Genomic DNA, 12,037 nt, shown 5'->3' with positions numbered 1-12,037 from the left:
AGAGATTTCAGTCTGTGCCCCAGTCTGGCTATGAACTTGCGATCCTACTGCCTCGGCTTCCCAAGTGTTGAGAGCACAGGTGCATGCCGCCTTGCCTGGCTTCGCGGGCATCTTGGAGTGAGCGGCACCCCCCCTCCCTACCACCATGACACCTGTCTATCTGTGGGAGCTTCAGGGTCAGGCTCTGTGTCACCCATCTTCATCAGCACCTGCTGGGGACGGTTCTGCTTCCACAGCGCAGCAGATGGGGATGAGGCCAGGTTCAGCCTGGCTAGGATGGGTGGGAGCCAGTCCCTGCGCCCCTCAGTCCACATCCCCTGCCTATAAAAGGGGTAATAATAGCTGATTCCTCTTGGGGCTGTGGCAACGGCTGGATGGTAAGCAAGTCTTTGAGTGGACTTAGGGAGTGCCTGGCCTTGTGGTCAGCTTCAAGAACGATCTACTGTCCTGTTTTATGGACCTGAACACCACGGTGCAGAGGGGGGTAGGGCTGCGGGGTCCCAGGGCACACAGGGCTCATGGTGGGCAGCCAGCCCTGTCTGCTGGGAACAGACACACTCCCGTGGGACAGCCGCTGGCCTCAAGCCCTGTCCAGGCCAGGTCTAGCAGGGGGGAAGCTGCTAATTTTCCTCCTGTCCGTGAACCTCAATATTCTCCTCTGTAAAATTGGACCAGGCCCCTCAGGGTGACTGTGAGGGTAGAATGAGTGGGTGTGGAAGGCCATGTGCACACTTAGCCAGAGTGCCTCTGAGTGTGCTTCTCCATGTCCACGGCCATGCAGATTCCTGATATGCTCTGTCCAGCCCTGCGAGAGAGGGGCTTTGATCCCCATTTTAGAAGGGACTCAGGCTCTGAGAGGACAGGCACGGGCCTGCAGTCCCACAGCAGGGCTGAGACTTGATCCCAGAACGAGACAGACATTTTCCTACTTGGATCTTGTTTTAGGGTTCCAATGAAAGACTTGCACAACTTCCTGTCCCTCTGAGTGGCCTTGAGGACGCCCCTTTGCATCTCTGATCTTGTGTGCCGGTCTATAAATTGGAGGGTGACAAGAAGAGTCCCCACCCAGATCTGGCTCCTGCCGCCTCTCACAGGAATCGCTGCCGCCACATCCTCTTCTCAGCCAGAGTGTGGCTCAGAGGTCACCGAAGGCGACAGAGGTTGGCGCAAAGGCCAGCTGGATCCAGTTACTTGTGGGACAGAGAGCTGGGTAATTCTGGGGGGGTCTTGGTAGATGGGCGAATGGTCTTCCTTGAACTGGTCGGCTTGGGTGGAGATGCAGGGTGCAGTGTGTGCAGGACACCCTCCCCTTCCTGTCCCAGTTCATCAGGACATCACAGGGCTGCACCTAAGCTTACAAGACAAGCTTTTCCCTTTCCACACGGGAACAGACGAGTCTGGCTCTGGCTCACTTCCCTGCCAAAGTTCCCACAAGCCCAGCTTAGGGTTCAGGCAGCCGCACTCTGCAGGCCCGGGGTGAGGTGGGGGACTGTGGGAGGCTGGGCCTTCCATCCCCCCCACCCCGGCTGCCTTCCGCCAGCCCCAACCATCCGTGCCTAATCGTCCAGTCACTCGATCCCCGCCTGGCCAGGCGGCTAAGCCCAAACATCTGGCCCCAGGGCCTACAGCCAGGACGGGCGTCCAGCCCATTCCCTGGCCCTGGGCCTGGCCACCTCCCACGGGGCCCAGGACAGCTGAGCTGTGTCTTTGCCCACCGGTTTGCAGCACCCAGAACAGTAGCTGGGTAGACCTAGCAAGCTCAGCAGTGCAAACACCAGCCAGGACACCATTCACAATTTGCATGCACACACACACAAACATGCATGTGCATGTGCACACAGATGCACACCCCAGCTCTCCCTCCCACACATACTCTCACACCTTCACTTCTGCCACTCTGGGGGGGGGTGCGGTGGAGGGGTGTCCCCTGCTGTTTAGCAGCAAGAGCAACAAACATTGAGTCAGGGCCAGAGGGCTTCAGGTTCACAGACCGGAACAACCCCCACGCGAATTTGTGGAGGTGCCCAGATGAGCTGCCCTGCCCCTCTGCCCTGTCTGCCAGCAACGGCCAGAGTGGGGTCCATGAGCAGAGAGGAGACCCTGGGAACTGACTAGCTGCACACTGCTGCCAGCCAGGCCTTGCTTAGTGGCGGGGAGGGGGGGGGAGAGGGGGGGTGTGCCATCACTACCACCATCCTCAGCTGTCATCACTAATTAACACAGCACAGCGCCCTGCCCCGCAGCCCTGGCCCCACCCCACCCTCGGCCATCCCGGCCACCGGCCACCTCCCGAGGACACATTCAGACCCATGGGGAGGTGGCGGCTATATCCCCCACTTTCCAAACACCTCCTGCTCCAGGAAGGTTCCCCCCCCCCCAACACCCGTCCGGCCAGGACAGTATCCCAGCTGCTGTGGCTGGAACCTAGGCACAAAGGGTCCTTGGAGGGCAGGCCATGTGGGTGCTTGCCGGGCAGAGGGGGGCACCTGATCCAGCCCTGAGTTGTAGCCTGGCTCCTGCCCCGGGCCAAGCAGGGCACGGAGAGGAAGAGAGAGTGTTTGCAAACAAGGTGGCTGCCAGACGGGGCTAGGCCAGGGAAGGCATGGAGAAGGGGAGGGGAGGGGAGGGCGCCTGAGCCAGGCACCTTGCCTGACCTTCCCCACCCAGCCCCAAGTGCGCTGTGTGCCCTGGGCACGCGCACAGATTCAAGGTCTCCTGTACACGCGTGCATGCATACACACACACACACACACACACACACACACACACACACACACAGCTCTGATCTCTCTCCCCTAATCTTTCCCCAGCCAACAAACCCACAGCCACACACCAGATGGGTTTTATTTGCAGAGAGCACAGTGGGCAAAGCAGAGGCGCAAGGCCGAGGGAGATGGGCAGCCATGAAGCCCTACAGGGGGGCAGGGCTGGAGGAGGAGGGCTGGAGGGCAGCACCTAGCATTGAGGGGCCTGCAGCGGAGGCAGTGCTACCCCAGACGGGGTCACTAACTGCCTAAGCCTTCCCGGCTGCCCACTGTAGACCAGGCCTTGCACCATGGGACACAGGGAGGCCTGAGGCCTGCCAAGACCCAGGGAGGGCAGCAGTGTGGAGGATGGGGGCAGAAGAAAGACGGGGAGTGGGGAGAGGCTGTGGCCTCCTCAGTTCCCAGCCTCCTCCAGCCCCTCAGCCTTTCCCTCTGGCCACCGCCAGGGCTGCCCCAGGTAGGCCTCCACAGATCCCACAGGGCTCCTCTTCCGGGGGTGGGGGTCCAACAGCCCCCACAGGAGAGCATCTGCAGCAGGCGCCAGGCCAAACCACGGCTGCGGCCGGTCTTGGGGCTGGCCTGAGGCCCGCCACGCCAGGAAGTCCTCGTAGAAGGGGTCGGCCTCGGCCAGGGGCTGGTCCCAGGGGAAGTAGCCGGTGAGGAGGCAGAAGACCAGAACGCCCAGCGCCCAGGCATCCAGGGAGGGCTGGATGGGCAGCCCCTCAGGGAGCGGGGTGGGGGCGCAGAGCTCAGGGGCCGTGTAGGGGATGGGGGCCCCTGTGAGACGCAGCAGCGTCCCCCGGGGCCGAGTGTGGCCGAAGTCAGTGAGTTTGACGCGGCGGCAGGCGGCATCGCACACCAGCACGTTCTCCGGCTTGAGGTCACGGTACACCAGGCCTTGGCCATGGATGTGCTCCAAGGCAGAGGCCAGCTGGGCGGCACAGCGTTGAGCTGAGGCCGGCTGCAGGAGGCCCACCTGCAGGGTCAGGAGTCAGAGGTCAGGGGTCAGGGCCTGCAGCTGCTCGGGGCCGCCCAAGGGGACCCTCGGCCCTCCCCTCCCCCAGCCCCAGAGGGAGCAGAGGAGGTCAGTGGGGAGAGCCCTGCCACCGGGGGTGGGGGGTGGGGGTGGGGGGGTGGACTGGAGTCAGGTCCAGTGAGGCCAGGCGCAGTGACTGTGATTCTTGGTTTCTTTTCTTTTCTTTTCTTTTCTTTTCCTTTCTTTTCTTTTTTTTTCTTTTTTTGTCGGTCGTGGGGCCTGGGCTCTGTCCCTCAGCTTTTCAACTGTAGACTAGTGCTCTACCACTTGACCCTCAGCCCCACTTCTAGCTTTTTCTGCTTATGTGGTGCTGAGGAATCGAACCCAGGGCCTCATGCATGCAAGGCAAGCACTCTACCACTGAACCACCTTCCCAACCCCTGACTGTGATTCTCGGGGTCCACGCTGTTCAGGGCACTTCTGTGAGCCCCAGCAAGATTCCATGCCCACCTCCTTACCCACCTTTGGCTGGATGAAGGAGATGAGATCCCCATGCAGGACAGGCTCCGTCAGGAAGCTGTAGGAGTCAGCTGACTCAATGCCAATGCCATAGGCGGCTATGATAGCAGGATGTGTGCCCAGCGAGAGGCCCACGCAGAACTCATACAGGAAGCCGCGGAGCGACGTGGACATCTTTGGGAGCCGCTTCAGTGCCAGGGCTGTGCCTGGGACAACAGGGACAAAGTGGGAACTGTCCGGGAGTCTGGGGTCGCGCGGGCCAGCTGCCCTGCTCCTCCAGGGTCAGGCTGGCTGGCCCCCCATCACAGGCTGGGGTTCAAAGATCCCCTGTTTTACATAGGCGCCTCCCTAAGGAAACAGTCATGTAGGAATTCACATTGCCAACAGAATCAGCTGGGGTGCAGGTATTAAAGGCACTCCCCAGAGCTCGCAGATTGGAGCAGGACAGGTAAGGCCTGATTCTGATCCCCTATATTTCTCAGACATGGTTCACTTTCCTTCCCACCAGGCCCCCACCCCAGCCGCACCCCACCGCCAGGCCAGGGCCTGATACCTTTCTGTCGGTGCGTGACCAGCAGGACGCGGCCGAAGCGGCCCTGGCCCAGGGGGCGCACTTCCTGGTAGAGCTGGTCCGCCTCCGCGTGGACCAAGGTCTGTGCGCTCAGGGCCATCATGTCCTCCAGCGCCAGGGCAGCCTCCTGGCCCTGCTGCAGCTCCTCCAGGGTGAGGCCTCCCAGGCCCTCCTCAGCGCCGTCCTCCCTAGCCTCCGCCTCCTCATGCCCAGCCTCCGGCCTTTTGCCTGGCATTGCTGTAACGCCAGACACGGGCAGCACTGCACTCGGCTCCCACCAGGCCTTGGCGCAGGGCTGAAGGGGCAGGGGACTTAAACCTCTGGGTCTGAGGGAGGAGGCTGGAGTTGGAGTATGAACTCCTGGGTCTGAGGGAGGTGTGGAGTGGCTCAGACCACCAGGTCTGAGGGAGGAGGCTGGGACCTAGAACCCTGGGCCTGAGAGAGGAGGCTGGGGCTCAGACCCCCAGGTCTGAGGGAGGAGGCTGAGGCCTGGACCCCTGGGTCTGAGGGAGGTGGGGAGGGGTCTGGAGCCCCTGGGTCTGAGGGGGAGGGACAGGCTAGGCTGGAGGCTTATTGCCAGTTCCCATTGGGACTCTGAGTTCCTCTGGATAAGAGGCCTGCAGGAATGATGAAGACCGGTAGCTGGTGTGAGTGAGGTCAAGCGAAAGGTCCCTCCTGCCACCCTGAGGGTGAAAGATGAACCAGGCCACTTGAGACACCCCCACCTTGTTTCCAAAGCAAACAGACTTGAGCTGGGGTGGACATCAGCCTCTCCCCCAAAGAACCAACAGGTGCTCTCTGCCCCCGGGAGGGTGAAGCTCTCCAGAGCCCTGGGGCCCAAGGTCTGCTCAAGCCGCCACTTTGGTGGGGCCCCAGGACTAGCAGGTCTGTGGTCCAGCACTCACAGCAGGCTGCCCCTCTCTCAGACCCAGGGGCCCAGGCCCCAGCCTCCTCTCTCAGACCCAGGGCCCTGACCCCAGCCTCCTCCCTCAGATCCAGGGATGTAGACTCAGCCTCCTCCCTCAGACCCAGGTTCCAGACCCCAGCCTCCTCCCTCAGACACAGGGGTCCAGACCCCAGCCTCCTCCCTCAGTCCAAGGGGTGCAGACCCCAGTCTCCTTTCTCAGACCCAGAGGTCTAGGCCCCAGCCTCCTCCCTCAGTCCCAGGGGTGCAGACCCCAGCCTCCTCCCTCAGACCCAGGGGTATAGACCCCAGCCTCCTCCCTCAGACCTAGGGGTCCAGGTCTAGCCCACTCTCACCCTGGAACCCTGTTCAGCTCACAGCACTTAGGGTCCTGTAATCATCCCCAGATACTGCTGCACCCCACAGCTGCACAGTGCAGCCCATGAGGCCTCCACAGGCCCAGGACTCTGCTTTCTCTGTCCTTGCTCAAGTGCCGCCCTCCATGGCCATTCAGCTCTACCCCACTGCTGACCTGGGCGCAGCGCAGCCGACCTTGCCCTCTCTGAGGTTCGCCTAACCCAGTGCAGCTGCGAAGGCTGCAGTCAGTGCCCCAAGCTCAAGGCCAGGGCCAGCGGCAAGGCCCGCCCCATCTTGGGGGTCGTAAGGCCCCACCCCCAGCCACGCCCCTTCTGCCCCCGCCAGGGGCTGAGCGACCTCATGCGTTGAATCCTAGAACTGACAGTGGTCAGGCAAGTGCCCCGGATTCAGGGGGCTGAGCCCTCCTCCTTCAGACCCGGGGGTCCAGCCCCAGCCTCCTCCCTCAGACCAAGGGGTCCAACTTCCCTTCAGAAGTGGGGAACCACTTTTCTGCCAGGACTGCTTGGATATTTATTTATTTACTTATTTGTTTGTTTGTTTTGTGGGTCATGGGGCTTGAACTCTGTCCCTCAGCTCATCAGCTGAAGATGAGCACTCTACCACTTGAGCCACAATGCCAGTTCCGGTTTTCTGGTGGTTCATTGGAGATAAGAGTCTCATGGTCTTTCCTGCCTGGGCTGGCTTTGAACCATGATCCTCAGATCTCAGCTGCCTGAGTAGCTGGGATGACAAGGAGCCATTGGCTCCCAGCCTGCTTGGGTATTTATAACATCATTCTGGGGCCGCAAGACTGGTCAGTCAGGGCAGTCGGTGGGCAGCACGTGCATTGGATATGTCTCCCCTGCCATTTACCAGATGAGTTCTGGGGCTTCCGCAGCCTGGGCGGGTGATGGAGGGACCCCATGGTCCCTGCACTGCCCTGAGGACAGATCCATTCAGGCGTTCTGGGAGGGCTGTCAGGCTGTTGCCAGGGCTGGGCCTGAGGACAGGATGATATAACGAGATTCCAGAAGGATGCAGTGAGGATGACCTCAGAACCCAGGACATGGGGGCAGCAGGTGGCCAAGCAACTGGGGATGGCTGCTCCACCAAATACCCCAGCCTCTGGGGACGCGATTCCTCAAACACACTTTGATGTTTAGATTTTTGCTATTATTTTACTTTTACCAAAAAGTTGCAGGAAGATCATGTTGAATTGCCCTATGTTAACCTGCCCAGCATCCGCACGAAACATTAGTTAACTGTTTTGTGTGTGTGTCTTCTTTTTCGGTGCTGGAGATCGAACTCAGGACTTTGCTCTTGCTAGGCAAGCGCTTTGCCACTGAGCTGCAGCCCAGAGCCATACAAAACATTTGCAAGATTTTTTTTTTTTAAAAAGGATATTTATTCCACCCTCGATGACCCCCCTATCAGCTCCTTTGTTGAGTCCGGGGTCTTATCACAGCCCAGTTAGTGAAGTTGCTTCTCAGTGTAGACAGAGCCAGGTCCTGGTATGGGAGAAGCACTTCCTCATTCTCAGCTCTTTAAGGGGTGCTGGAGGCCTAGCGTGGAGGTGCACTGCTGCCCAGAAGACAAGACACAGAGGACTGGGGTTGCTTCAGAGCTGGGGTGGGGGCTAGGAGAGGGGGAACGGGCAGCGGATGGGGGGGTACAAGGTGTGCAGACACCAGCTAGCCCAGCAACAATGTGCATGTGTATGTGAGTTACATTCAGAAAATGAGAGAAGCAGAGGGAGAGGCCGGCATGATGTGAGACCCTTGAAGTTGGGATTTTTTGCCGCAGTTGCAGGGGTGAGTTGTGACCCCTCAGAGCCCACAGGGGCATCTGGCCTCCCCGTAGGGCAGAAAGGGACCCTTGGGGATGGAGAGGAGAAGGGTCCCTGAGGAAAGATGCCATTAGGAGGGACTGGAGGCTCCGACTTCCAAGTCCTCACTGTGGAGGCTTGTCTGCTTAGGTCCAGCCTGCACTGGGGAGCTGGAATGTATCCTGTCTCTCATCCTGGGAACAGCCATCTCCCTTTCCAGGTGGCTCTGAGGCTCGAGAGGGGCCCTGGTCCTGGTCCTGGGCGCCTGTCTCAGTCACCTGGCTGAGGGCTGTTCTGACCTGTGCTCAGTCTCCTGCCACCGCTGCCTTCCTCCTCCTCCTCGTCCTCGTCCTTCTTGTCCTCGTCCTCCTTGTCCTTGTCCTCCTCCTCTTCCTCCGTCCACTCCTCCAAGCTTGATCCTCCTTCTTCTTCCTCCTCGTAGCACTCATTCCCCAAGACCCCAAGTCCTCTTCCACCCCCCTCCAATCCCCAGTCATCCCCGAGGACCTCCAGGACGGCCAATGGGGGGCTTCTGGTCTCAGGGTCCAGATCCAGAAGCCCCTGGAACAAGGTCAAGGCCGGAGGTGCGAACTGGTCCCAGGGGGGCGGCGGCTGTGGGGGCCGGGGCAGGGTGGTCATCCAGTGGGCAAAGGCCTCAAACTCAGGGTCAGGGGCCAGCGCCACATCCCACGGGAAGCAGGCCGTGGCTGCGCAGAAGAGAAGCACCCCCAGGGCCCAGGCATCCACGGCGGGCCGCAGGGGCAGTGTGTCTGGCGGCAGCAGCAGGCAGAGCTCAGGGGGTGCGGTGGGCAGTGGCGTGGGTGGGGCCGGGGCGGGGCTGCCCTCTGGCCTGGTCAGACCTAGGTCGCCCAGAGCCACGCGGCTGCAGGCTGGGTCAAAGACCAGCACGTTGTCAGGTTTGACATCCGCGTGCACCAGCCCCCGGCCATGGAGGAAGTCCAGCGCTGCAGCCAGCTGGGCTGCCACCCGCTTCACCATCGGCTCCGGGAGGCCCTGGGAGATGGGGGGGGGGGGGGGGTGGGAGGAAGGGCAGGCAGGCTCAGCTCCTTCAGCGCCTTCCAGAAAGGCTGTGGACTCCTAGAGATTCTGACTCCTGGGACTTGGGGGTCCAGAACCGGGGCTCACGGCTCCCCTCAGTTTCCCCAGACACCCCAGGCTTGTTCAGATCAACACCCAGGGCCTGCACCCCCAAGCACTGCTGATGCTTTCCTCATTGGATCCCCAATGCCGGCCAGGAGCGCTTTTTCTCTAGATTCCTCCAATGACCCCTCCCCCCTCCCCTCCCCTCTCCCCTCCCCTCCCCCCTCCCCTCCCCCCCTCCCCCCCCCCCCCCCCCCCCCGCGACCCTGTTCCTCAACTCTGAGCATTTCTTCCATCTCTTCTAAATGGACCATCCAGATCATCCTTCCATCTGTTCATCCACTCACTATCCATCCATCCATCTACCCACCCATCCATCCATCCGTCCATCTACCCATCCATCCGTCCACCCATCCATCCATCCACCATCCACCATCCATCCATCCATCCATCTACCCATCCATCCACCATCTATCCACCCACTCAACCATTCATCCATCCATCCACCATCCATCCATCCATCTACCTATCCATCCATCCACCATCCATCCACCTACTCATCGATCCACCCCACCCCTCTACCCATCCATCCATCTATCCATCCATCCACCATCCATCCATCCACCCAACAATCCATCCATCACCTGTTTATCACCCAACCCAATCCATCATCTATTCATCCTCCATCCATCTGTGCATCCACTCACCCCCTGCATCTACTCATCATCGATCCATCTTTTCATCCATCCATTCATCTGTCCATCTATCCACACATTCATCCTTCCATTCTGCATGTATGTAATCATCCATCTATCTTTCCTCCTTCCACTCCATTTATCCATAATCCTATCTCCAACACAAAGTCCCCAAAATACCCCACCCACTAATCTTCAAAGTCGAGAGGATCTAGAATCTCCTATACTCCGTCTTGACCTGGTGTCTTTCCTAGAGGCTACCTCTGAACACCCATCTTCAGGGCCACCTGGGGACCCACCCTACTCATCCTCTGCTGTCACTGCCCTCGTCTGCACCCCATCCCTTCCCACCCCCACCCCATTTGCAGCCCTACTCCTGGCCCTAATGCCAACTAGAACCCCGAGTGTCACGATGCCCATCCAACGGCCTGCCCCATGGGCTGGTGTATGGATGGAGGCACAGGCTGTGTCGAGACAGCACAGGGAGGTGTTTAGAGGCTTGGGGTGGGTGTGGGTTGGGCACTGATGGGGGGTCAGTGCTGGGGTTAGGATGAGACCTGGGGACAGAGTGGGGGTCATCCTCACATTCCTCTCCCAGGCACCTCACCTTTTCCTGAAGCATCCTGCTGAGGTCCCCATAGGGTGCATACTCCTGGGCAAAGGCAAAATATCGGGGTGTCTGCAGTGGTGCCCCCAGGGTCTGCAGCAAGCCAGGATGTGAGGAGACACAGCGGCCCACGCAGAACTCCCGCAGGAAGGTGGTTTTCGCGACTGAGGCCCTACGAAGGAGCTTGAGTGCCACAGCTGGGCCTGCGGGGGTGCAGGTAGGAGGGGCTCTGAGCACTCCTCGGCTGGGCCCCTGAGGCTAGCTATGTGATTTCCTCCCGGGACTCTGGTGGGGCTCCCTTTCCTCTGGCGTAAGGGTATGGGTGACCCATGTTTCTTTTGGTCTTTTCTTTTCTGTGCAGGTCCTGGGGTTTGAACTCAGGGCCTGGGTTTTCTCCTTCAGCCTTTTCCCTCAAGGCTAGTACTCCAGCCCTGGATCCTCAGCTCCATCTCTGTGTTTTGGTTTTATTTTGGCTGATTCCTAAGAATCTCACAGACTTTCCTGCCCGGGCTGGCTTTGAACTGTGATCCTCAGCTCTCAGCCTCCTGACACCTGAGGATCTTAGAAGAGCTGCAAGGGCTTTGTGAGGTGCGCTCCCTGCGGCTCGCCCTGCCTTGTGGACACCTGGTGTCTGCCCTGCGTGGAGGAACTCACCCCCGTGTCGAGGCTGCGCCAGCAGCACGCGGCCGTATGAGCCGGAGCCCAGCTTTCGGATAAGGCGGTACCGGATGCAAAGGCTCCTCACCGGGGACACCCTGGGGGCTGTCAGCTCCACCAGGCGCTGGAGGGCCGCGGCTGTGTCCTCCTGTGGGAGAGGACGGGGTGGACAGCGTGTGAGTTGGGGTCGGGGGGGGGGGGGAGGCCCCAGGCTGAGCCGTAGGAGCGGGGACAGTGGTCACTGTCCCCAGAGGAGAGAGTGAGTCACGGTGACTCATGGGACTCACGGCCACCTGTTTTTGTGTCCTGGCAGGGTTAAGGGTTCATTGTCTCAGAGCCTCTGACCTCCCCAGCCATGGGAGGTACCCAGAAGCCCCCCAGCCCCTACTGGGCCTGCACCCCCTCATGTCCCTCCTGGGCATCCCGTGGGGCCTTTGCACTGCCTTGGGGGGGGCCTTCCGCCTTGCTGTGTCTGAGTCCTCCCTCATCTGGGTCTGGGGTTCCTCTGCGTCACCCCCCCCCCCCGTCTTCTTGGTCCTTCCTCCCTCCTCTCACCTCTGGGTCCCCATCCTCTGAGGTTTCCGGAGCCCTGACCTCCATCTCAGGGCTGCCCCGTGCGGGCCAGCCCCCCCTGTCCCGGCTTCCCATACTGCAGCCGGCCCCTCTGGACCCCGACCCCACCGGCGCTCGCCCAGGGTCTCCCTGGCCCCAGTGTCGGGCAGGGCTCGTCTCTCCCTTTCTGGAGGCCCCTGGGTGCACGCCGCGGCTGGGGTCCCACCCATCTCCCTGCTTCTCTCTCATTCTCCTTTCTCCTCGCTGCAACTTCTGGAAGCCTCTCTCCTTCCTCAGGGATTTCTGGGTTTCAGTCTCTCCTCTGTTCCTGCTTCTCGCTTGCTACCTCAATCTCTCTGTCTCCTGGCCTCTGCCTCTGGCTGTGTCTCTCATTCTCTGAAACTGTGTCTGTCAGTCTCTCTGTTGCTCAGTCTTTGTCTGTCCCTCTCTTGCTACCTCAATCTCTCTGTCTGTCTCTGAATCCCTCTCTCTCTCTCTGTAACTTTGT

The 12,037-nt window shown here is 60.5% G+C and overlaps 2 protein-coding genes across 2 annotated transcripts; both read right to left on the bottom strand.

The window, feature by feature from the left end:
• Positions 1 to 3,157: 3,157 nt before the first annotated feature.
• On the bottom strand, positions 3,158 to 5,066 carry Sbk2 (SH3 domain binding kinase family member 2). Its single transcript, XM_042683218.1, has 3 exons — positions 4,814 to 5,066; positions 4,264 to 4,466; positions 3,158 to 3,741 (listed from the first exon to the last, which is right to left on the bottom strand). The coding sequence occupies exons 1-3, from the start codon at positions 5,064 to 5,066 to the stop codon at positions 3,160 to 3,162; spliced, it is 1,038 nt and encodes a 345-aa protein (XP_042539152.1). The 3' UTR covers positions 3,158 to 3,159.
• A 3,121-nt stretch (positions 5,067 to 8,187) lies between these two features.
• Positions 8,188 to 11,577, bottom strand: Sbk3 (SH3 domain binding kinase family member 3). Its single transcript, XM_042683202.1, has 4 exons — positions 11,533 to 11,577; positions 10,975 to 11,125; positions 10,321 to 10,523; positions 8,188 to 8,931 (listed from the first exon to the last, which is right to left on the bottom strand). Exons 1-4 carry the CDS (start codon positions 11,575 to 11,577, stop codon positions 8,188 to 8,190), a joined length of 1,143 nt encoding a protein of 380 aa, XP_042539136.1.
• Positions 11,578 to 12,037: the final 460 nt, after the last annotated feature.

The sequence above is a fragment of the Dipodomys spectabilis genome, unplaced genomic scaffold, assembly GCF_019054845.1.
Source record: "Dipodomys spectabilis isolate Male_0828 unplaced genomic scaffold, ASM1905484v1 ptg000080l, whole genome shotgun sequence".
NCBI lineage: Eukaryota > Metazoa > Chordata > Mammalia > Rodentia > Heteromyidae > Dipodomys > Dipodomys spectabilis.
This window is presented reverse-complemented; position numbering and strand designations above follow the sequence as displayed.